Source organism: Aquila chrysaetos, chromosome 1 (genome assembly GCF_900496995.4).
Source record: "Aquila chrysaetos chrysaetos chromosome 1, bAquChr1.4, whole genome shotgun sequence".
NCBI lineage: Eukaryota > Metazoa > Chordata > Aves > Accipitriformes > Accipitridae > Aquila > Aquila chrysaetos.
Genome location: NC_044004.1, coordinates 33,717,442 through 33,739,264, shown reverse-complemented (window position 1 = coordinate 33,739,264; position 21,823 = coordinate 33,717,442). Strand labels below are relative to the sequence as shown.

Below are 21,823 nucleotides of genomic sequence, written 5' to 3'. Positions count from 1 at the left end.
TGCGTCACCGCCGCGCGCCCGGGCGGGGGGAGGGGAGGAGGGGGTGCGAAGGAAGGGCGGTGCGGCCGGTGATTGGTGCCGCCGCCGCCGCCGTCGTCGTCGTCGAGTCAGAGGTGAGGGGGGAAAGGCCGCGGCGCGCGGCGATGATGTAATGGCTTTGTGCGGCGGGGCGGCGGGGGCAGCGCTTCCTGCGTCTCGCGCGGCGACTGGCGGCTCTGGGGCGTCGGGGGCCGCCGCGGGGCCTCGCCAGACCCGCCGCGGCCCGGCCCGGCCCGGCCCGCCCGAGAGCGTGAGTGAGTGAGTGAGGGGCGGGGGCCGTGGGGAGCCGGGCGGGGCGAGGGAGCCGAGAGCGGTCCGGTACCCCCCTCGCCTCGGTCTAACCGTGCCCCACTCGGGCCTGAGGCAGCCCCGCGGAGGCCCTGCGGCCTTACCGGCGGTCGCGGCGGCCCGCTGGGGGCGGGTGGTGTTTTCGCGGGCCGCCGGAGGCGGGCTCGGCGGCGGAGCTTCTCCCTGCGCTGGGCCGGGGCGGGGGGGGGGCAAAGGGTAAGCCCTTCTCCATTGCAACCCATGGAGGGCTGCTGCCGCGCAGGGCGGGCTCTGCGGCTGCTGGAGGTGCTCTTAAGGCCTTGTACCCGTGAGGAGGTGCCCGGGAACCCAGCCGGGGCGTGAGTCCGAGTCGGTTGGACCGTGTTTCGGTCCCTTCGCGCCGCTCTCCGGTTTAGCGGGGTCCGTACGGGCTGAACTTGCTGCTCCTGCCCAGGGAGGCCGCCCGCATGGGCGGCTGTTTGTTGTCCGCAGTGTCCCCGAGTTTGGCGTAACGCTAATAGTTACTTTGCCGCTTCGTTTCATGTTGCACGCAGCCGTGGGATCCACAGGAATGTGCTCTCCTAACCCGTGGGGGAATAACGCTTGTGGGCTCAGGTATCTCTTTTATCTGTTGAACTAGTGCGCCTCGCCGGTTTGCCTGGCTTTGTGCAAGAAATAAAGTTCCTAACAAAACCGTAGGGTTTTAGTTTCGGAGAGTAATCTGAACTCACATAGCTGAAACTCGCCTGTTTTTGGTGGCTACGTTGTGCTGCTTTTATGAAATTCTGAAGAATAAAGCTTGATTCTGGTGTTCTAAGTGTTTTTTCAGATAAAGAATAAAAACTTACGCTTTGATACTTTGCTTTCTTTGTCTCTTAGGTTAAAAAAATAAATAAATAAAGTCCTCTTTATGAAACTGGTCCTCAGTGAAGCGTAACTTTTGATGTATGGTCTCTAAAGCCCCCCACTATGCCAGCAGCTACCGTAGACCATAGCCAGAGAATCTGTGAAGTTTGGGCTTGTAACTTGGATGAAGAGATGAAGAAAATCCGTCAAGTTATACGGAAGTATAACTATGTAGCTATGGTAAGTGGGCACTTGATATTTATCTAGCAAATTACTGCCAAAAAACTCAATGACTTTATTTGAAGTTAGTGAATTAAAGCTATAAACTTGTCCATCCATTTTCATTGAAAGAATAGTGGATTCTTAATGTTGAATTAATGCTGTATGAACGTTAGGTTCCTAATCTACTACCTTTCTAAAAGATGAATTTACACACACTACTCTTCAGCTATGAAACTGTTAGATGCTTGAAATATGTTTTATTAAAAATAAGTAATGTAAATTTTTATAGGTGTCTTTTGTTGAAGTTTTAATTGTGTTCTTACAGGATACAGAATTTCCAGGAGTAGTTGCAAGGCCTATTGGAGAATTCAGAAGCAACGCAGACTATCAGTACCAATTATTACGCTGCAATGTAGATTTGCTAAAAATAATTCAACTAGGACTGACATTTATGAATGAGCAAGGAGAATACCCTCCAGGAACTTCAACTTGGCAATTTAATTTTAAATTTAATTTAACGTAAGTGTTAAATGTCTGTGCTGTTGAATGCATGTTTCTGACTTACAGAAAATATATTATAAGTTGTGAAAACTATAGCAACTCTTTTTATCTATATGATTGGAATACGATAGATACTTTATGTGAGGAAAACTTTTTTGTCAGCCAAACACATGCTTTCTTCCCTCTTTTCTGTGCAGTCTGTCTTAATGTTGGTAATTTGGTCAAAAATGCTAAGCAATTTCAGCAAAAGTTTTAAAAAGAGGCATTTATACTTAGTGCAAGAGTTAGCCCTGCATTTTCTTAGTTAGCATTTCAGAGTGCTTCTAGCTTAACTTAGTTTAACTCTTACTGGTTGTTATAGAAGTTACATGTTTCTTTGCATATTTTGAAATGGAAAATGTCAACATGTGAAGAAAAAAAATGTAAAGTTACTGAAATGACTGAAAAAGAAATATGACAAATGTTATCAGCAAGTTCTAAAGTAAGTGTGCTCTGTCCTCTTTAAAATAACGTTACTCTTGTTAAAAGGCTCACAAGTTCTAGATAATATTCTAGGTAAAATACTTTCAACTTTTTAATATTGCAGCAGCTTTTCTTGTGTTTTCAAAGCAACTTATTCTATTAAGCTACTGTATTTTAATTTTTCTTCTATAATAGGTTGAAAGGGATTATTGATTCTACAGCCTAGCTCCTGTGGGGATTTTTGTTCTGGATTATTTTGTGTAAAGTGTTGGTTAAAAAGCAAGCTGATTTTTACTGTCTGTTGGAATAGTATTGTAAACTTTATTTCACAATGTGATTTTTATCAGTGATAAACCTTTAAGTATAAACCTAACTTCTCCAGGGGGATGAGATGCTTCTGTGGAGTTGTAATTATATCTTTAGCAGGTAGTTGACAAGGTTACTAGTATCTTGAATTTTTTCCTGAAGTAAGCATAACTGGTCTGATAGGTTTTCATACGGCCTGAGTTGAGTATCAGTGCAAACACTTCTCAAACTTAAATGTGTTAAAGGCTTGGGGTTTTTTGGCAGTTGTGTTACAAGCTGATCACTGGACAGCTCGATATACATGAGTTAAAACTGCAGCCTGCAAAGGAGGTTTAGAGAAGAGACCTTTTTTTTTTAATGCGGATAAAAAGACTTGTTTTCAAAGTAATTGGGGTTCTTACAAAGAAAAAAACTGCTGCTGTCTCTCTTGATCTTTCTGTTTTTCTAAACAAGCAGTGCTGTGGCTTGTCGCAAATCAGTTTTGTCTGAGGAATGACATGCTCTTTTTAGTTTTGTTTGAAGCACCTCTTGAAAGAAAAGGAAGTGCAGATTTGATATTTTGGTGTCTCTAAACTTACCTGGCCATATAAATGCAGCATGGAAGTTATCCATTGTCTTAATAGAAGAATATGCTAATCCTACTAAGTATAGGAGAAAGAGGAAGAATGAATGAATAACTTTCAAACTGTGATCTGGGAAGAAGAGCCTGTGTTATGTTTTATTTCCTTTCTGAGCTTCAGAGGTCTACTTAATGTCAAGCAACTGAAAACAAAAGTAGTTTTCTATCCATTTGTGCCAGATGCTGTGTAGTTAGTAAGGCAAGATACAGGTAGTCACCTAACTAACTTGTTACTTGTTCACTGGGGGGATTTTTTACAAAAAGGTAAGCTAAGTAAGTGCTGCATGAAATGTGATTTTTTTTTTTTTTTTTTTTTTTTTTTACATGGGTGGAGAAATTACTTATTTTTGTCTGTTTCTAAACTTCCTTTTGGGAAGTGGCACTGTGCCAAGTGTTCTGCTCCTAAAGCAAAACAGCTGTTGGCTGTTCCTAGGAGGTAATTTTTTGTGTGTGGTTCCAGCCAGGTGGTGTTATAGTGTGCTTTTAAAGAGCATAAATATTTCTCTAACTATCCACCTGATTAGTGCAAAGCAACAAACTAGAATTAAAACTTCTTTTTGTAAAATAGGCGTGTTTGTTTTGGATAGGTTCTTTAATGTGTTGTGGAGATGGACAGGTGTTGGGAAGCTGATGCCTTAAAGCTGGAGAACTAATGAGCAGCTGTGTGGGAGGGAGGAAAAAAGATACAACACATCTTGAGAATGTATCTCTATGTTCTGATGAATGATGACTTGCTATTAGGAATAAGGAATATAAGTCTATGACTGAATCTAACAGTCAAATTTGATATATTGGTTGTCGTGTCTGTTTGGGGTTTTTTGTGTTTTGTTTTTTTTTTTTTTATTAAAATTGAAAACCATACACTGAAGAGACTTTGTAGAATACCCTGTTGTGGACAGTAATATGAATATCATCTTCTAAGTAGAGCCATGTTTGCATTTCTTTTCTTTTTTAGTTAAACATTCTATGTCTTTGTTAAGATGATATAGATTAAACTTTAGGAAAAAAAAAAATCTATTTTATCACAAATTCCTTAAGACTTTACAAAAATGTTAGTGGTAAAGGGAATAAATACAAGAATAAGAGGGGATCAAACAAGGCATAGAGGAATTTTTTTCCATCTTGTTAAATTTTAGACCCAAAATATGGCTGTTGAAGTTGGTTGTTTAGAAAGAAAACATTAGGCTACCTGAATTTTAAGGTTTGACTAGATGGAGCAAGTACTCAATTTCCAGTTGAAGTGAGAAGGAAGTTTTGATGAGCGTGTGTCTAAACATTTACGTAAACTTAAATTACAGGAAATGCGTGGGAAAATACTATCCACAGAATTAACGCAGCACTGGGGTCTGGAGTGTACTGTTCCTAGTTCTGTAATGTAACATGTTAGTGCTCCAACTGTTATATTTAAGTCGTCACAGTTCAAGTAATGGATCTTATTCAGTAAAATATCTGTATTCATACCTTCACTTTCCTCTGTAGATTTGCAAAAGGGGAGTTCTAGGTAACTGGGAGAGGAGCAGGAACTAGTTTTTTATGAAGGAGGCAAGAATGGAGGTGCCAGGAATAGCGAAATGCTAGTGAAAGTTAACAAAAGCTATGAAAAATGGGGGTTTTTTGTAATTAACATGGAAGAAAGTGAAGTTGCTCCTGCTCTATGCTAGTAAAGTCTGTGGAATGAGTAGCAAAAAAGAAATGCTACCAGGTTTATAATCACTGAGGTCTGTAGATTTTGAAAATTTACTTTTCCTCTCTGTTTTTAGAGAAGATATGTATGCCCAGGACTCTATTGAACTGTTGACAACATCTGGTATCCAGTTTAAAAAGCATGAAGAAGAAGGAATTGAGACACAGTACTTTGCAGAACTGCTTATGACATCAGGAGTTGTACTGTGCGAAGGAGTCAAGTGGCTTTCCTTTCATAGGTAAATTCTGCATGTTAAGTATTTGAGTTTTCAGTATTGATTATTGAGTTCTAGAGCTTGGATTTCACTTATCCCGTGTTAAGTGGTGTACACCTGGTAGTGCATATAGCATGTATCTTGGTTGGTAACACTCATAAAATATTTCTGCTGTAATACCTATAGCACCATTCTGTTTTAGAAGAATAGAGTGAACATGGTGGTACTTGTGTTTTATTATTGGCGTTTACACTGTAATAGAAAACTGTAAACCAGAAAAACATGAAACTCCTAAGCCAGCAGGTGGCATTGTATCTTTTAATATCACACATGCAAGTAATAGTAGTAATAATGATAAAAGCAAACTATTCCTAAGCAATTCTTGAGCAAATATTGTTTGTCTCATGGGAGAAACCACAGAATTATCAGTGAAGAGTTTTATAAAGCACTTTTAAATTCGTTTTAAATCTGGTAATCTGGTCAAATGAAAATTACTCAGCTTGGAAGGAGAGCCCTGATAAGCCTTAATTCTAGCTGCAGTAATGAATATATTTTACTATTTATTCCATCACAGGAACTCGTCTTCCAAGTAGAAATAGAAATGCGAATGCTAAATCTCTATGAATCTGTCAAGATACAAAAGGTCTTTAGGTATTAATAAGACTGAACACTTCAAAACTTATGCAGTAGTCATTGTATAGCCAACTACATGCCAGAGATAATTTGCACTTTTTGCAAGCAGCAGTGGGTTTAAAGGCTTATTGCTAGCTATGTAATGCCCTCAAGTTACCATCTTAAATGTTGGCTGCTAAGCAAGTCAACAAAGGTAGAGCAAATGTTTTAGCTGAGACTAATGGTTTCCTTACAGCCTTATTCTTGTTTATCACGCATGGTACCTTGGCGGGTGGCAATATGTAGATGACAAAATTACTAAAAAAAAAACCAAATTCTTCATTCTTAAGTATTAAATCTTGGGGGGGAAGTTGGAGGAGAGAAAGTCACATGGAATTAGAGAAGTATTTATGTTATTAACCAACTGAAAAAATAAGGGTTGCTTCAGCAAGGAATGTAAAACAGTAGTAGAAAGGTGCATATAACAGCCTGTTGCAAATTCATCATTTTGACTTGCTTTGTGGAAAGCAAGTGTTAGACTGAACTTCCAAAAGGCAGGGAGGGGTAGGGAGAAAAGACAGTTAACAACAAAAAAAAAAAAAAAAAAAAAAAAAAAAAAGGAGGATTCTCTTTGAGAACATTTGTCACCTAATCTGCCTACACCTTCCACTTGCAGCTGTCTCGACTCACAATATGACTCTAAAATAATCTTACTCTTGCTATCTTGCTACTAGGGTGGCACCTTGGGGAAAAATACTGCAACAAGAATGCCATGAATTGTGTCAAAATAACTACAAAGGCTGAATTAGTGAATTAAGTTTCTTTCAGCTTCTTAAACCCGTTATTTTGGGCTCTTATATGTGTATTTGTGATTTACACTTGACTACAGTAAAATAACTTAGATGGTTCAGGAGAAGTGGGGGGAGGCATGTTATGTATGTAACTGGTACATCAACAGATGCTGCCATGTAGAAGCAGCTACAGCTACAAAACGGTGTTTTTCCAATATTGCCTAATAACTTTAAGGGCCAAGTGTAAGCTGTCCTAGCAAAAAGAATACCTGAGCCATTTCTACACTAGGGATTCTTTTTCAAGCATATTTATATTGATCGTGTGTGATTCTTGACTAATATGCTGGTCAAAGTGTAGTGCAAACTATGTGTAATAATGCCACTTTTACTAGGGCGGCTTATGAAGGGGTTTTGGAATGGCTTTATTGAAGTCCAGTTTCATCTGTGCTAAAGTGGTTTTCTGTTGTGGGCTTCACTGAAAATGCTATTCCAGCAAATGTTTGTCAAACACTGATTATCCACAACTCTGCTTGAAGTCAGAGTGTTTAAAGGCTTTTGTGCTTGACAGAGCACGTTGATACTATCTTGAGCACAAAACCCTGGAGTAGTGGGTTAAGTTCTGAGAAAGCTAAGATTGCACAAAGCTATAAATAAGCGTGGGTCACATAAAATGTGCCACAAAGAATAGTAAACAGCTGTTTCTAAACAAATATTAGGTTGATTGTGATTATATTCTATTAGTGGAAACTTAAAACAGAGGGACAGCTCAGTTGAAAATGTTTCACGTAGGCTCTCCATGCAGTAGTTCTTTGACTACTGAAAAAGCTGTGCTTGATAGTTACTGACTGTACTATTGCTTCTGCTTCCTTAAAATGCTTGAATTACTACTAACCCTCAAAATTTGAGTCTCTTAGGAAGTGGGCAGAGAAGAATTACTCCTGTCTTAGAGTGTGAGGTTATGATTTGGTTTTGTTTCATTTCTCAGTCTTTGATTTCCTTGAACACTTAAGTAGTTTATTTCTAAGCTCTTAGCTTCTCAAATAGTTTTCTTTGTGTGCTTTTTATCTCTGCATTTGATGTAGCTGCCTTGGCATCCTGACATATTGGTAAATCTGTGCGGACCTGCAGTTCTGCCAGGCATGAACAAAGAAACATTTGCACTGTCAGCGACTCTTGTGTACTGCAACTTCATAAGTGACTCCATCAAATCTTTTGTGTGTGTTAAAATGTATTTGAGTGGATGAGAGAGGAGAGGGAAGCCCCAAATTTCTGATTCTTGTTGCAGTCAAGAGAGCTGTGAGTGCTTGGCGATCTAGCAAGTTATAAAACGGAACAGCTCAAACACTGTTTTTGTGGATGTTGAACTAACTGATCTGGTGAAGCTTTGAGTGTCCACCTGTGTGCAACCTCCTCAGTCTACCTTTGGAGGCTCTGTGCAAACATGCCTCTTAACCCAGATGTTTTGGGGAAGCTGGAAAGTTCTAAGCTATTGTATTTCAATAATCATTTGTGTCTAACCGATTTCAGTAAAATTTAATCTGTTGGCTCATTTCTATTAGCCAGTTATAAAATGAAGTAAAGCTTTCTCAGCTCTGTCAGGTTTTGATTTGTTTCAGAGACTTGGTGCTTGTAGAATTCATCGTTAATTGGCTACCTGAATTCTTTCTGGATAGTAAGGGAAAGAAATAGAGGCACACTTGATCTTTTCCATGGTCTTGTTGCCTACAGCTGTCCATGTTCAGTGGAAAAAGAAAAAAAAGAAGGTTGTAAGAGTGCTTATGTTGCTGTATAGCTCCAGGGATTGTGGCTAGCTGCACTAAGTAACTTTAGGTGATTATATTGGAAATGGTGAAAGCTTTTTAAGGAAAGGAAGCCTATGTGCTTCAGGGTATAAACCAACCACTAATTGCCTGTTAGAGGATTAGAAAAAAACTTCCTTAATGAGCAGGTAATTACATAATTGCTCACTGTGGACTTTCTTACCCTTCTGTTAGTATTCAGCAGTGACCATTCAATTTTTGAACTAGATACATCATAGTCTTGAATTGGAGTGACAGTTCCTATGTCTGTGTAAGCTTGGATGGCTGGAGCATATTACCCCTGAAAAGTATACTAAAAAGATTATGTAAATACCTTGAATACTGTATTGTGATTAGTAAAGTGGGGTTTGTGATGGTTGTTAGGAGCACAATGGGACTAAGTGTAAGCAGGTGGAACTTAAGGAATGTGAGATATCATTTGGTTGAGCTGACTAATACTAACCCATGCTTAGGATCCAAGAATAGATACCTGACTGAATGCTGTCATGTAATGAAAGGGTAATCATGCCTGTTAAATCCACTGTTCAGATATCCCGTTCCCTTTTTCTGCATGAGGATCCCAGAGTGAAAGAATCTGCTTCAATCTCCAAGGGAAAAATATATATACATATATATATATATAAAAAATTCTTCATCAAAATGGCAGGTTTATGATAGTCTGCTCCCTCTCAGTGCAAACAGTAAATGAATCTTGACTTTTCTGACAGTACTTCCTTCTTAACAGAAATTGGAATTGTTCAAGAGCATCTGTTTTCTAGTAATTCAGTCATGTACGTAATTTTTTTTGGAAGAGGAGGGGAATCAAACTTTTTTTTTTTGAGGAGCACAAATACTGTTTTCTTCACTTTAAAAGTTTTAATATGGCTGTTACATTTGAGCTACAAGGATGACTGATGTCAGATATTCAGTGAGTTAATAAGCTTTCTAATCTCTAGAGGAGTAAGTCTGCTTAATCCTGAACAGTCTTTTTTGCATCTTTCTGAACAGTCTTTTTTACTAATGTGGCTTTTTTCTTTTCCTTTTCTATAGAGGACTTTATGCCAATACAGGCTTCCCCCTCACTTCCCCCCCCCCCCCCCCCCCCAAATAGGTGATCTAATAAAATTAAGCTTCCAAGCTACTGTTTTTGCCAAGTATACTGCAGGTTTTTACTTTGTAAGACTTGGCTGAAATCATTTATCTTTGGCTCCTTTGCTCTGTGGCCAGTGGCTGCTGCTGTGGAGATTGGAGTGCCGCCAGCACACCTTCAAAGCACCAGATGCAGTGTGGGATTCGTTCAACGTGAAATTCCTGTTAGAGCACTGGAAACCCCCATGGGAGAGCTGCAATAGTCCATTCCTTTTGTGTATCTTGTATTAATGGACTTTCAGCAAACAATCCATTTATTCCCAGTATGTTCAAGATTTTCTACCCTCTGTCTAGAAATTCATAAGATAAAGATGGTGTAGAGAACCCCATTGTATACAAAAGGTACAAAAAGCAATCCTCTTTACATTGAGTATGCAAGCTAAAGCCTTGAGCCTACGTCAGAAATCACCAGTCTTTGTGGGTACTAAATATCTGCAGGATCAGTAGTACAGTGCTCATAACTGATTTGTCTTCTGTATTACTCATCTCACAGTTCAAGATGTCAGTCAGTATTTACCAAGCTGCAAAATTCTTGGTTTTGAGTATGATCCTCACGTAACCAAGAACGAACACGAAGTATTAAATGGGGAATTCGGAGTCTGTGGTGGCCACCCATTCACTTGAATTATCTCTCAGCTATACACTAAGGTTCCTTAAGCAGCAAAACTGATGCAGCCTTCAGTAGAGGCAGCCCTGCTGTGTGTTTTCATCATCTTTGTTAGTACAGGCACTTTTAAAATTGCATGTCAGTAAAACCTAGCAACTAAGTTGGTTCAATGCAAACGTAGTAATAAAGAAGAGAACATATCATTCCCCTATCTAGTTCAGTGCATATGTGCATGAGCAATACTGCAAGTACAAGGGATCAGAATGGATCAGATTCATGATAAAATCATGAATAATCTGTCTTGTAATCTCTGCCTTCCCAGAGAAGAGCATAACTAGTCATCACTGCTTTTTGTTGTGGTGTTCAGTCCTACTTAATACCTGACATCTGTCTTTCCTGTGCTTTAAACCCTCTGTTTCCTCTCATAACCCTTTGTAAAAGTACATGGCTTCCCCTTTTACTGCCACACCTCGTTCCTATGTCCTCTTTCTTCAGTCAAACTATTGAGAAGGAAGTCTTCCCAAACTCTTCTCTCCACCACTCACACAATGTAATACCTCAGTTTCTTCCATCACAACTGTACTGCTCAGTTATCTTGCTGCCTCCTGCTGACTTACATGTACACACAAAAATTTTTCCAACTTACTCTGTATTTGCCTCCAAAAAGAGTAATAGTCTACAAGCTATTAAATTTTTCAGTTGTCTGTGTGCTGATTTAATTGGGAAAGTTGAAAGACAATCTGCTCTTCTTCGTTGCTGAGGGTGACACTTGCCTCCAGGCATAAACATGTGTTGGCTCTGGAAACTCATGAATCTTTTGGATTTTGAGAACTGTAGAAGTCTTTCTGTCTCAGTTTGTAGTGAAAAACTCCCATCTGTGTGAAAGGAGCCAGCTAGGAGTCTTTCTGGTACAAGTTCTTGTAATCAGATGAAGCCCCAGCAGCACTACCTTGTTTCAGGATTTAGAGAAACTCCTGTATGCAGATCTTTTTTCTTCACTCAGTCTCATTCAGACTAAATTAAAATGTTTTCTCTGGAATCTGCAATGGGGCCATTTACACTGAGGCTTAGTCTTTTGTAAGAGTCAGTCTTAATTGCATTGAAATTAGGCAAAATGTCCTGTTAATGTATAATGAAGTCTTGATGTTGGAAGCGAGAAGGATGCTTCTAAGTTATTTGCTTATATTGTTTTTGTTATTTATTTGCAGTGGATATGACTTTGGCTATCTAATCAAAATCTTGACAAACTCTAATTTACCTGAAGAAGAGCTGGACTTCTTTGAGATACTGCGATTGTTTTTCCCTGTTATCTATGATGTAAAATATCTCATGAAGAGTTGCAAAAATCTGAAGGTAAGTAATCTGTTAATGGCTCAGAACAAATTCTGGGTTTGGAGACAGAGTACTTTCTGCTTTAAAATACTTACTTTCTATGTTTTTATCTTTTGGTTTTGCTTTGATAATACCTACTAAGTACTGTTGTCTCAAGCTTTATGTATTTAATATTAAAGGCTATTGATAGAAGCAGGCAGGAGCACACATCAATTATTATAACTGCTTACCAGTTAAAAATAGCATGTTGATACTGTATTTACAGTGCCCAGTCTTTGTTGACAGATGATAAACCCATGTTTGGAATGAATCCTTCACTTCTTGAACCATAAGAATTGATGGGTTTCACATACTCTTATTTCCTCATTGTGCAGTCCACTAAAGGACTGCAGTCGTCTTGGCAAAGGTAATGGCAACGATGATGCTGTGGAAGTGTCTTGGGAAGAGGAATGGAGCGAAGAATGTTTCAGATGGCCCCATAAGGAAAGATAAACAACAGCGTATGTTCAGGGACAACATGTGACTTCTAGGAAAAAAATGCAGTACTAGAAACTAATCTCTCATGTCAGGCCAGCCGGGCTACTAATTGGCTTACTCTATCAGGCATAAAATTTGGATACTTTATTGCACTGGAGAATGAATGGAAACTGGAACTAAGTATGTGAAGGGGAAGACAGCAAGTGAAAGAAAGATGCTACAGGGATTGTTAACAGCTTTACTTGCCAAAGAACTGTAAGAGTCTGGACTGCTGCTGGAATGAGGTGCATCGCTCATCTGAGGCAATTAATGACTTGCTGCTTTTATGGAAAGTAACTCGATTCTCTAGGCTTTCTTAATGAGAACCTGCATGAAAAAGAGAACACTGACTGTAGTACAACCAAAGCCTAACTAAGGGATGGCTTGCCACTTCATCGTGCTGAACTAGTGATCTGTGTGGGGTTTATAGTCCTCTGTTTGTTTCTTTCTGAGATAAACTAATAGAGTATGTCACTTCTAAGTAGTAGCCTACTTGTGTGGGAAGTAAATTTTGTAAATCCTTTTGTTAATCAAATTAACATTGAAAATGGAGACCTCCCAGTTAGTAAGAAAAGTATAACTACCTGTGTTCATCTAGAGTTGTTATTGGTGTATAATCAGCAGTGCAAATAGCTGAGTATTAAAAACATCTCAGAAACAGATTTTCTCCACAGAGACCAGAAGAAAAAGGGAAATGTTAATAAGCTTCAGGAGTCTTAAAGGGGGGGGGGGGGGGGGGGGGGCCGAAACAAAAAACACAGTTACTTTCTCACTCCTGGTGAAGCAAAGTAAAGCATCTGGTGTCTTAGTGGTGGCGACACACTTAACCAAGAACAGAGTGTATAATCCAACTTTAGTGATGTAGGAAAGGTGACAGAATGATGTTCCCTGTCACTGTTCCAGAGGTGACATTCCCAGTGGGTTTGGGGAGGAGGGGATTGTATTTCCTGTCACTTCATTAAGACATAGTTGTGTGTAACCTGAATTGTTTAGAGACACTAATGTTTTTTGGAAGACAAGAAAAACCTTCACAGGTCTTATTTCAGCAAACCTTAAGAACAAGGGTGATTTTCTTTTTTTTTTTTTTTTTTTTTTTTTTTTTTTTTTTTTTTATCCCTCCCCCCCCCCCAGCTGAATATGTAGGTCAGCTTTCCTGCAGTAAATCTTGATCCTGTTGCCTAACCTGCAGACTTGTAATGACAGCAGGGGAAGGGATGTGGACTACCCTACCCCTCCAAATTTACCAGTGATGAAATGATGGTGAACTTGTACTGTACTGAGAGCAGCTGTCTAAAATTGCTAAATGCTCAGTGTTGTGACTAAAAATGCATGCACTGTCTCCTAATGTGTGTCACTTTCAATCTTTATTAAATTGCAGTGAATTGAACTGCTGTGCAGTTGTCCTTTATTGACTTGTCTAAGTTATTTTTCATATGAAAGTCACTGACTTGCTGTAGGTCTCCCGCTTCCTGCCCCCACACACCCAAAAAAGAATTTGTGGCATTGAGAAGAGAAATATGCTTCAGGATTAGGAAGCTGTTTGGTGCTATTTTTGTGGAATTAAGTAGTCTGTGAATTTACAGTATGTTACTCTAACTTAAATGGACATGAATGTACTTTTCTGGCACGCAGATTGGGAGTTAACTTGAGATATTAATGTAGTATAGGTTAAATTCTTACTTGTTCTCTAAAAATCTTTCTATGTAGACTATTCCAAACCTTTTGATAGTAATGGCAACTCTTAAGTAATCATGTAGATTTATAGACCTTGTTGGAAACTTGCTTTTATATGGGGGTTTGTACAGAACAGTGAACTCTGGTACCAGTGGCATGAAACGAGAATTTGAAGTGGATTTGCTGTTTGACTATGGTCATGTGATATGTAAATCATTCTGTGGCCTTTTTCTTGAAAGACCAGTGCTCTGAAAATTTGGAAAGAATTTGTCCTTCTTCTCCAAGAGTAAAAATGTTCTTACCTGGAGTGCAAAAGTCTTGCCTGAAAGAGAATCTCAATAGCTTATTAATTTTCAGAGACAGCCAAATTTTATTCTGTAATTATTGCAGTTATAGACCAAGAAGTTCCACACAAAAGTGGTGTGTGATATATTTACAAATGGATATATACCATTAAAAGCACTATTTTCAAAGCATTCTTCTGTAGGCTGCTGTTAACTGTAAATTTTGAACTACATTCCAGAGCTTGCAGCTGCTGTGTAAATATTACTGATTTTTATTCTTGAGTGTTTCTTCAAAGTTATTTGAAGCTAGAGTAGATAGTCTTACAGCTAGCAGAACCTGATGATAAGGCGCTGCTAATTTGCAACTTGAGGAAGAAGAGGGTTTAGGAGCAGAAAATGGTGCCTTGAAAGGGTGTGGGCCTAACTGTGGAGAACATGCCTATGTTGGATATGTGCTTTTTTTTCCCCTGCCCACCAACCCTCCACATGTTTTTGACAGTGTAAATTAAATAATTGAGTGTGTTTAGGTACAACGTCTGAACGCTGCAAGCACATAAATAAAACAAGCTAGCTTCTGTGCTTAACTGTATAGTGTATAGACTTACTTTTATCTTAAACTTCTGTAAACTATATTCCTGCTGCTCAAGCTAGAATAAAACTAGCCATACCAATACTAGGTTTTCATGTTGGTTTGTAGGTGTTACTTGGGAATGTCACTACTGAAGCTTCCATCTTTTTAAACAAAACTAAAACCTGGGCCCAAACCTGTTGCCATAAGATTCCCAGGAATTTTCATAATGTTTGATCTGATTTTCAGGTCAGACTTTATTTTTGTTGCTCTGAGTTTTAACTTTGACTGTTATGCTTTTGCTTCTTATTGCTTGCCTTCCTGTACTTGACACGGGTTAAGAGTGTGAGGAAAGGTGAACTCGGATACTGAGCAGTCTTTCTTTAAAAGTATTGTCTCTGTGCAACATTTTTGCCCTGCAAAGCTTGTGGCAGCACTAAGGATTTTGCTGTTTGTTTGGTTGGTTTTTTAAATCTTTCTAGACCTTAAAGAGTGTACATGTGCTTTAGTCTATTTCCAGTAGCTTTATGGCTTAATGATTAAAAAAAAAAAATGTACAAAATTATGTGCTCACAGCGTAGTGTACAGCATTAAGAGATTGCAGTTACAATGTAACCTGTCTATCCTTCAACTGATCTGTGTTACCTGTGTGAAACCAAACCAACCTCTGATGGGTTTGCTTCTACATATAGTGGTTATTACCATGGGGGGGCGCTAAAAAGAGGTTTATTTAGTCATTCTGCAGTTAAGGCATTAGTTTTTCATATAAGCTTATTGGGAAGAAAATTAGCTTCAAAACTGGAGAAGTTTTACCTTTAAGAGCAGATAGATTTGCAGCTTGGAGTGATGTCTACAGCTTCACAGTCTGTCCTTTTAAACCATGGATCAACATTCAAAGCAGACAATTACAGTTTTAAATTGTTCCCTTTTTGTATGCGAGATGTTTATATACTTTTTTTAAGTAGGCTTCATTACACATGTGACTATTAAATATACATCTCTAACAGAAAAGTGGGCTATACCATTGGATTTTAGTATCTTAGAAAACTAGTTGCAAGACAATGAATTTTTTTGCATGTTTTTTTTTCCTAGCCTCTTATGTCAGCTAATGAAACAAACTTTAAAGAGGGGTAGAATGTCTTGTAGAGATGGAGTAGGCACTTTCTTCCTTTTTTACTTTACCACCTGGTTTCTAAAATGCCTGCTGTGTAACATTTTCCTGGACTCCCTGTAGTGTTCTAGATACTTAAGGATACTCTCAGTTTTTGTGAAGGGAAGTGGAAAAACCCTCAACTTAATTGTTGAAAGGTAAGTGGAAAGAAAAAGGTCTGTTTCAAAGGAAGCCTAGATACTTTAACACATGGAGGCATATGGGCACCTCATTTGTAAACACTTGAATTCTTGTGTTTGTAGAACAACGCTTTTACCTTTTAAACTTTCATTCAAATAGAAGGAGTACAGGAACACCTGGTTTTGTTCTTCAGCATTGTCAATCCTTTCAGCATCTTGAAGGAATTGTTTTGTTAAGTAACGACATCTGGTTACTGGAAAAGCTGGAACATAAGGGAGTAGTGGTTTTGTTGGTCACAGATACTGCTTTATTTAATCAATACTGACACAGAATTCTAATGCTGCTATTGATACCGAAAGTTTCATTCTCCAGGTGTGTATTTATCTAGTATAATAACTGTTACAGCTACTGTGCAAATGTTAAAATATACGTGAGTTTGTATGACCTGTGTAACAGATTTTCCCAAATATAGCTGCTCAGTTTTCTGATTCAATTTTTTTTCAGCAGTTAACAAAAATGTTTTCTTTTTCAGGGTGGATTACAAGAAGTGGCTGAGCAGTTAGAGCTGGAAAGGATAGGACCACAGCATCAGGCAGGATCTGATTCTTTACTCACAGGAATGGCCTTTTTCAAAATGAGAGAAGTAGGTGGATGTGTTGGTTTTATCTCCATGATAGTAGTGTGCTGTGATAGTCAGATGGAATTGCTGATTCTGATAAGTCTGCTGTATTTTAAGGAGGTCTCTGAAGGGCTTCAGGGGTCACTCCTTTCTTGACAAAAATAAGACCAGCTGCATTTTCCCCAGAGTAAGTGTGAACCAGCCCCACTGGTTTACTGCTTAGCTGCTGTGAGTGAATATTGCTTCCGGTTTCCAGCCTGTGCCTGGCTTTTGGAATTTTTGTGGGATTTTGTTTTTGTTTTTTTTTCCTTCCCTGTTTTGCAGGGTACCTCTTTTTAGGTGGCTGCTGCAGTGAGTTACGAGCTGCTGGAGTGAGACTCCTTTCTGGGTCACCATACTCAAGCCAGGTTGTTTTTTTTTTTTTTTTTGGAGCTTCTGCTCAGTGTAATACCCAGCTGGTATGCACTGCTGCTTGTGACAGGCCTAGAGGCGGGGAAAGAGTGTCGACTGGCCGCTTCTAGCTAAACTTGCAGGCTATAGGTATATTAAATGACTTTCAGGCTGCTGTGGAGAATGTCCATGCATTTGTTCCTTACCATTGAGTAAAGCACAGATTAACTCAGGTTCTAAAAGATTATACATCGATCAATTAATTCAAGGTTTGCAGCAAGGGAAACCACGTCTTACAAGCTTCACTTTTCCTTGATACTTGTCCGTGTACAACAGGAAGATATTAGGATATTTTGCATTAGCAGAACAAACAAATGTTGAACGGACCTCTTCTGGAAAGCAGTTGCACTGGACAAATGCCAGTGCATCTGAACATGGCATTGTGCCAGCAATTCAGTGTCATTTACCATGTCAAAACGGATGGCAATAGGAAACCTCATTTTTAATAAGGTTCAGTATTGTATGCTGAGGTGTCTGTTTCCTGTAATCCAGCTTTTTGTATAAAGGAGAAAATGAGCACAAGTTCCTGACAAATACTAGTGAGTCAACAGGTGAAAAATAAATGCTGTGATTTAAGCTGGTTTGTTCATCATAACACTCTGTTCTGCCTCTGCTGGAACTGTTGCAGTTGTCAAGCAGGTCATGGGCTACAGATGCAACAGAAAGGATTGTGTTTCTGGTACGATCCAAGCCCAGTGTGGCTAACAGCCATCTGCCCGGTATTGTTAATCTTTCACTTTTGAATTTGAAACAAAATCCAAAACAAATAAAGGGGAAGGGAAAGTAGATGATAATGATGCCGAAGAGACTGCCTTTCAAATTAGTTTTCTAGAGGAAAAGGTTCAAACCCATGATTGTTTCTCTAATGAGATGCAGTTTGTGTTACATGGCAAATTATCTTCTTGAAATTGTTTACCAAAAGCTCTTACTGGGAGAAGTAGAAATCGTTGAGGTTTTTTAGTGCAAAACACTTGCTTAATTAAGCCAACAAAGATGTATTGATTATGATGGGTTTTTTCAGTACTTTCAGGTTCTTTGCAAATACAGCATTTCTAGATAAGGACACAGTAGTCAGCAGAGAGAATTAAATTTAATGTGCATTTTTAAAGCCTTTTCAGTAGACTTCATTGTTTAACAATGTATTTCTGTGTGAAAAAACTTCATTTTACAATGCTTTTAGAGGTACAAAATTTTGTTCATAATTGTGGTGAAGGAGTTGCAACTTGCTTGCTGGGTTTGGGAATGCCAGCCAAAAAAGTTAGTGATCTTTTTTGTCCCATCAGAAATACTTAAATATTGATACTACAACAGTAGAGCTGTTGTTTTGGGATTTTCCTACTTGTTTATTTCTTCAAGAACTGCTGGGGGCTTTAAAACTTTTAATTGAGGTCTCCAATTCCTGCAGTACAGAACTTGCCAACCAGACTCTGCTGCTAAGAGCAAAGCTTGAGGGGAGAAGTTTTACAGCCTGTGTGGTATATGCAGTCCTCTACATTTAGATTGTGTATTGCGTCCACACTGCTCCTGCGTGATTGTGGCTGTCTTAGATTTCTGATTTTGATGATGACTCAGAATGTCAGCCACTGGGATGTCCAGGGCTGCTGTGAAGGTTTTAGGGTGAAAAATTTTTGTGTACGTGTGTGTCTTTTTTATTTTTGTGGGGTAATTTGTGGTTTTGCTTGAAAACCTAAGGCTGAAAGGTGGAATATCATGGGGTTTCGTATGTCTTCCACTGAAAGGTTCTGTTGGCAATTCAGACTGGCAAGATGTAAATGCAGTCTTAGTATAAAATTTACTTCAATTTTGCTGTTCCTTATTAAATGAAGTCCCCCTCTGTGAGGAGCTAGCTGGAAATGCATCTTTCTGTATTTCTCTAAACTCCATAATGCGTTTTGTGCTCAAACATTCTCCCCACCCAAAACCTTTATAATATAAATCGATACATACTGCCATTTCAAGACAGAGTATGATGAAAACTCCCACACTGAGGAGTAGGTAGAGTACGGGCACTGATGATGGATGCTAAGTATATGTCTGTTGTGAGAAACTCCACAGAAATCAGTTGGAGAAATATCTTTGTTACAGTTGCAGAAAAGTGAGTGATAGCTGATAATACAAAATTATCAAAACATTGCATTTGGCCATTTTATCAGGAAGGGTGCACAGGAAGACTGATTGTGTGCCTTGACAGATTTACTTTAAAGAATCATGTCATATAGCACATTTTGATAACGTGTTAAGTGTGTTGTTATGTTAATTATATCATCTTTTGCACCTTGGGATTTGGTATCTTAGGCTAAAAAGAAAGTAACATTTTAAAGCCTTTCTGTAGTTCTGTTTAAACTGAGCCTTTTCTTTGGCAATAATTTGTGTCTCTCTTTTAACTCTTTAGATGTTCTTTGAAGATCACATTGACGATGCCAAATATTGCGGCCACTTATACGGCCTTGGTTCGGGGTCATCTTATGTACAAAATGGCACAGGAAATGCATATGAAGAAGAAGCCAACAAACAGTCATGACATGAAATGAAAGGCCATCTTTTTGACCTCCATGTGCTTGTATATAGGTTTTATCTCTGGTTGAACCCCTTGGACAATAAGGCTTTTTTTTCCCCCTTTCTCAGCACACTTTCTTTTCTGCCTTTCTATGTACTAAATTTGACTGTTCCTATCACAGATTTTGATCCTACTATTGATATGTAAAATTTTCTGGGTTACATTTTGGCCTCTTAACTAGCCCATTTGTAAAGAAGCATGTATAGGATCAGTGTGGCAGAGAGAAGGGGAAAGTTATATCATAATGAACAGTCTGGTAAACTTACCTATATTGATCTCCTAGTTTTTTGTCTCTTTCCCCTCCCTTCTACGAATTAACTGGCACTGATTGTAACTAACTTCCCCATTCATGTCTGTTCCTTCCAGTATGCAGGCGTTTTAGCTATTCAAGATTGTGGACCATCAAATTTGCACTTTAGAGAACGACTCTTGACTCAGATCCTGTGTTTTATTTGAAGTTTTGTTTTCTTTTTTCTTTTGCCCTCAGCTGGAAAACAATCATCTGCCAAGTTCAGCAGCTTCGTGCTGTATTTCCTTGGTATCTCAACCCACAGAACGTGACTTGCTGCATAACCTCTGTTTGTTCAAGCAAAACAAACTACTGAAATCATAGTAACTGCTGTTATTTTACTAGTGTTCAGTCGTCTTCAAAGACATCCTGCACATGTCAACTGCTGGTTGGCCTGCTGCTTTAAAACCGCTCTGTGGTGGGGGAAAGAAGCTTATAAAAACAGCTTTACACCCTTCAGGAAAAGAACAGTTATTACTTTAGCATTTTTGCCATTAAGCTGAGAGTTGAAGGATATTGGAATTGTAGGAGTTTTGTAATGGCACACTTCCCTTGATTAACTTCCTAGCTTTTATTCTAGTAATGTACACCTCAAATTTTTTATGAAGTCATATTTATTATGTACTTGATGATTTTTGAAAGTCAGTTTAGTTGAAGATAAAACCCAAAGATCTGAAAAAATACTATTTAATTGAATTAGAAGGACAATTAAATCATGCTTTTTTGTAGTTGCTACAAAGACAGATGTTACAGATATTTGTTGTAAAACAACAAAATATAAATAACTTATAGCTAATAAAGTTACCTGAGGAGTGTAATGCTAGTTTATTTTTGAGTATATCTTAGCAATATATTTTAGATATATTGTTTTAAAGGACCCTAAAGTACGTTCTTAACTCTGCATAGCATGTGTACAGAGCAGTTGTGCAGGAAGGATTTTTGGTATTGAATAGCTAAATACTAGCCTGAAATGATGGAATGTGCAACATTGTGTGCCTGTGTGTGCGTGCGCGCGTATGTGTGCGTGTTCGACACGGAAATCAATAGTAGAAAAATCTCAATGTTCACCAAATTATTCTGTTTTACCTTGTACTTAAAAACAAAAAATCAAACACCTTTTTTTCATTGAGTTACAATGATGTAACTGGGTGGTCCTTTTTAAACAACAAATAATTTGCATAAGAGGGTATTTGTTTTTAAAGCTTTTGTAAATAAAGGCCTAAGAAATGTTTTCTTACATAACAGACTGGTGGTTTTGTTGCAGAATTTTTCCTGGAACGTGTGTGTAGTTAGTTCAGTTCTGTATTCTGTTTTGTTTAGGCATGATAGTTCTCTTCCATGTGCTTATAAAATGATCTTACTGCTCCCTGACTGATTCCACTTTCAGAGCAGAATTCTGTTCATGTGTTTCCAATCACTTCGTTCCTACTGACCTGAGCTGCAAAAGTGGTGATTACAATTTACTACTGAGGCATCCAAATTCCATTAGTAATTTATTTTAATACCATTATGCATTAGATGATGGTGACTTGTTTTAACTTTGTCTTCGGCTTTAATAAGATAGGGACTATCTAACGGGAGAACAGGATGGATTCTTACTGTGGCTTATGTGGAAAATTTGCATACACGTGGAATGAAGAACACCTGAAGTTTGATGCATTTGCTTTAAAGTTTAGTAGCTTTGCCTAAAGCCTACTGATACACCTATCTGTGGTTAACTTTTGAAGGGAATGACTTTGAAGAACTTTGATGGGTTTTTGTTTTGAAGTAACTCTTTAGTTGTGGATCAAAGGAAGTTTTTAGAGGCTCCTAAATGTGTGTCTACAGAAAAAGTTTTAGCTCAGATTGGGATGCATTTTTGAAGCGACTGCTGAGCATCCTACATGCTGTGCTGTGCTTTGCTTCCTGTCATGAACCTGTCAGAGTTTGGACTCCTTTTGGAAGAAGCTAAACCCAAAGATGCATGCTAGGTGTGTGTCTCGTGTCCCAGCTGCTGATCGGCATGCAGTCTGCAGGACCAGGCTGAGTCTGCTTAAGCCCTAGCCTAAAATTCTCATGGGGCATTTGACTTTAAGCAATTGAGATCTTTAGTTTTCTTCCTGTAAGAAAAGCTTTTCTCAAAACC

At 38.7% G+C, this 21,823-nt stretch overlaps 1 protein-coding gene across 4 annotated transcripts; it reads left to right on the top strand.

Annotated features, from left to right (window-relative positions):
* Positions 1-16: 16 nt before the first annotated feature.
* On the top strand, positions 17-20,940 carry CNOT7 (CCR4-NOT transcription complex subunit 7). 4 transcript variants are annotated; one of them, XM_030016483.2, is made up of 8 exons: positions 153-289; positions 861-921; positions 1,186-1,392; positions 1,700-1,893; positions 5,023-5,184; positions 11,327-11,471; positions 16,316-16,426; positions 19,245-20,940. In XM_030016483.2, the coding sequence occupies exons 3-8, from the start codon at positions 1,276-1,278 to the stop codon at positions 19,371-19,373; spliced, it is 858 nt and encodes a 285-aa protein (XP_029872343.1). In that variant the 5' UTR covers positions 153-289; positions 861-921; positions 1,186-1,275; the 3' UTR covers positions 19,374-20,940. The 4 variants fall into 4 exon arrangements, with proteins under 4 accessions (XP_029872366.1, XP_029872343.1, XP_029872342.1 ...); XM_030016506.2 differs by lacking the exons at positions 153-289; positions 861-921 and adding an exon at positions 17-113; XM_030016482.2 differs by lacking the exon at positions 861-921.
* Positions 20,941-21,823: the final 883 nt, after the last annotated feature.

Bases quoted from the DNA above. Each gene is read 5' to 3' on its own strand.
- CNOT7 (XM_030016506.2), top strand. From the start codon at position 1,276: ATGCCAGCAGCTACCGTAGACCATAGCCAGAGAATCTGTGAAGTTTGG. The intron at 5,185-11,326 runs GTAAATTCTGCA...ATTTATTTGCAG, and splicing joins AAGTGGCTTTCCTTTCATAG to TGGATATGACTTTGGCTATC. The intron at 11,472-16,315 runs GTAAGTAATCTG...TTTCTTTTTCAG, and splicing joins AGAGTTGCAAAAATCTGAAG to GGTGGATTACAAGAAGTGGC.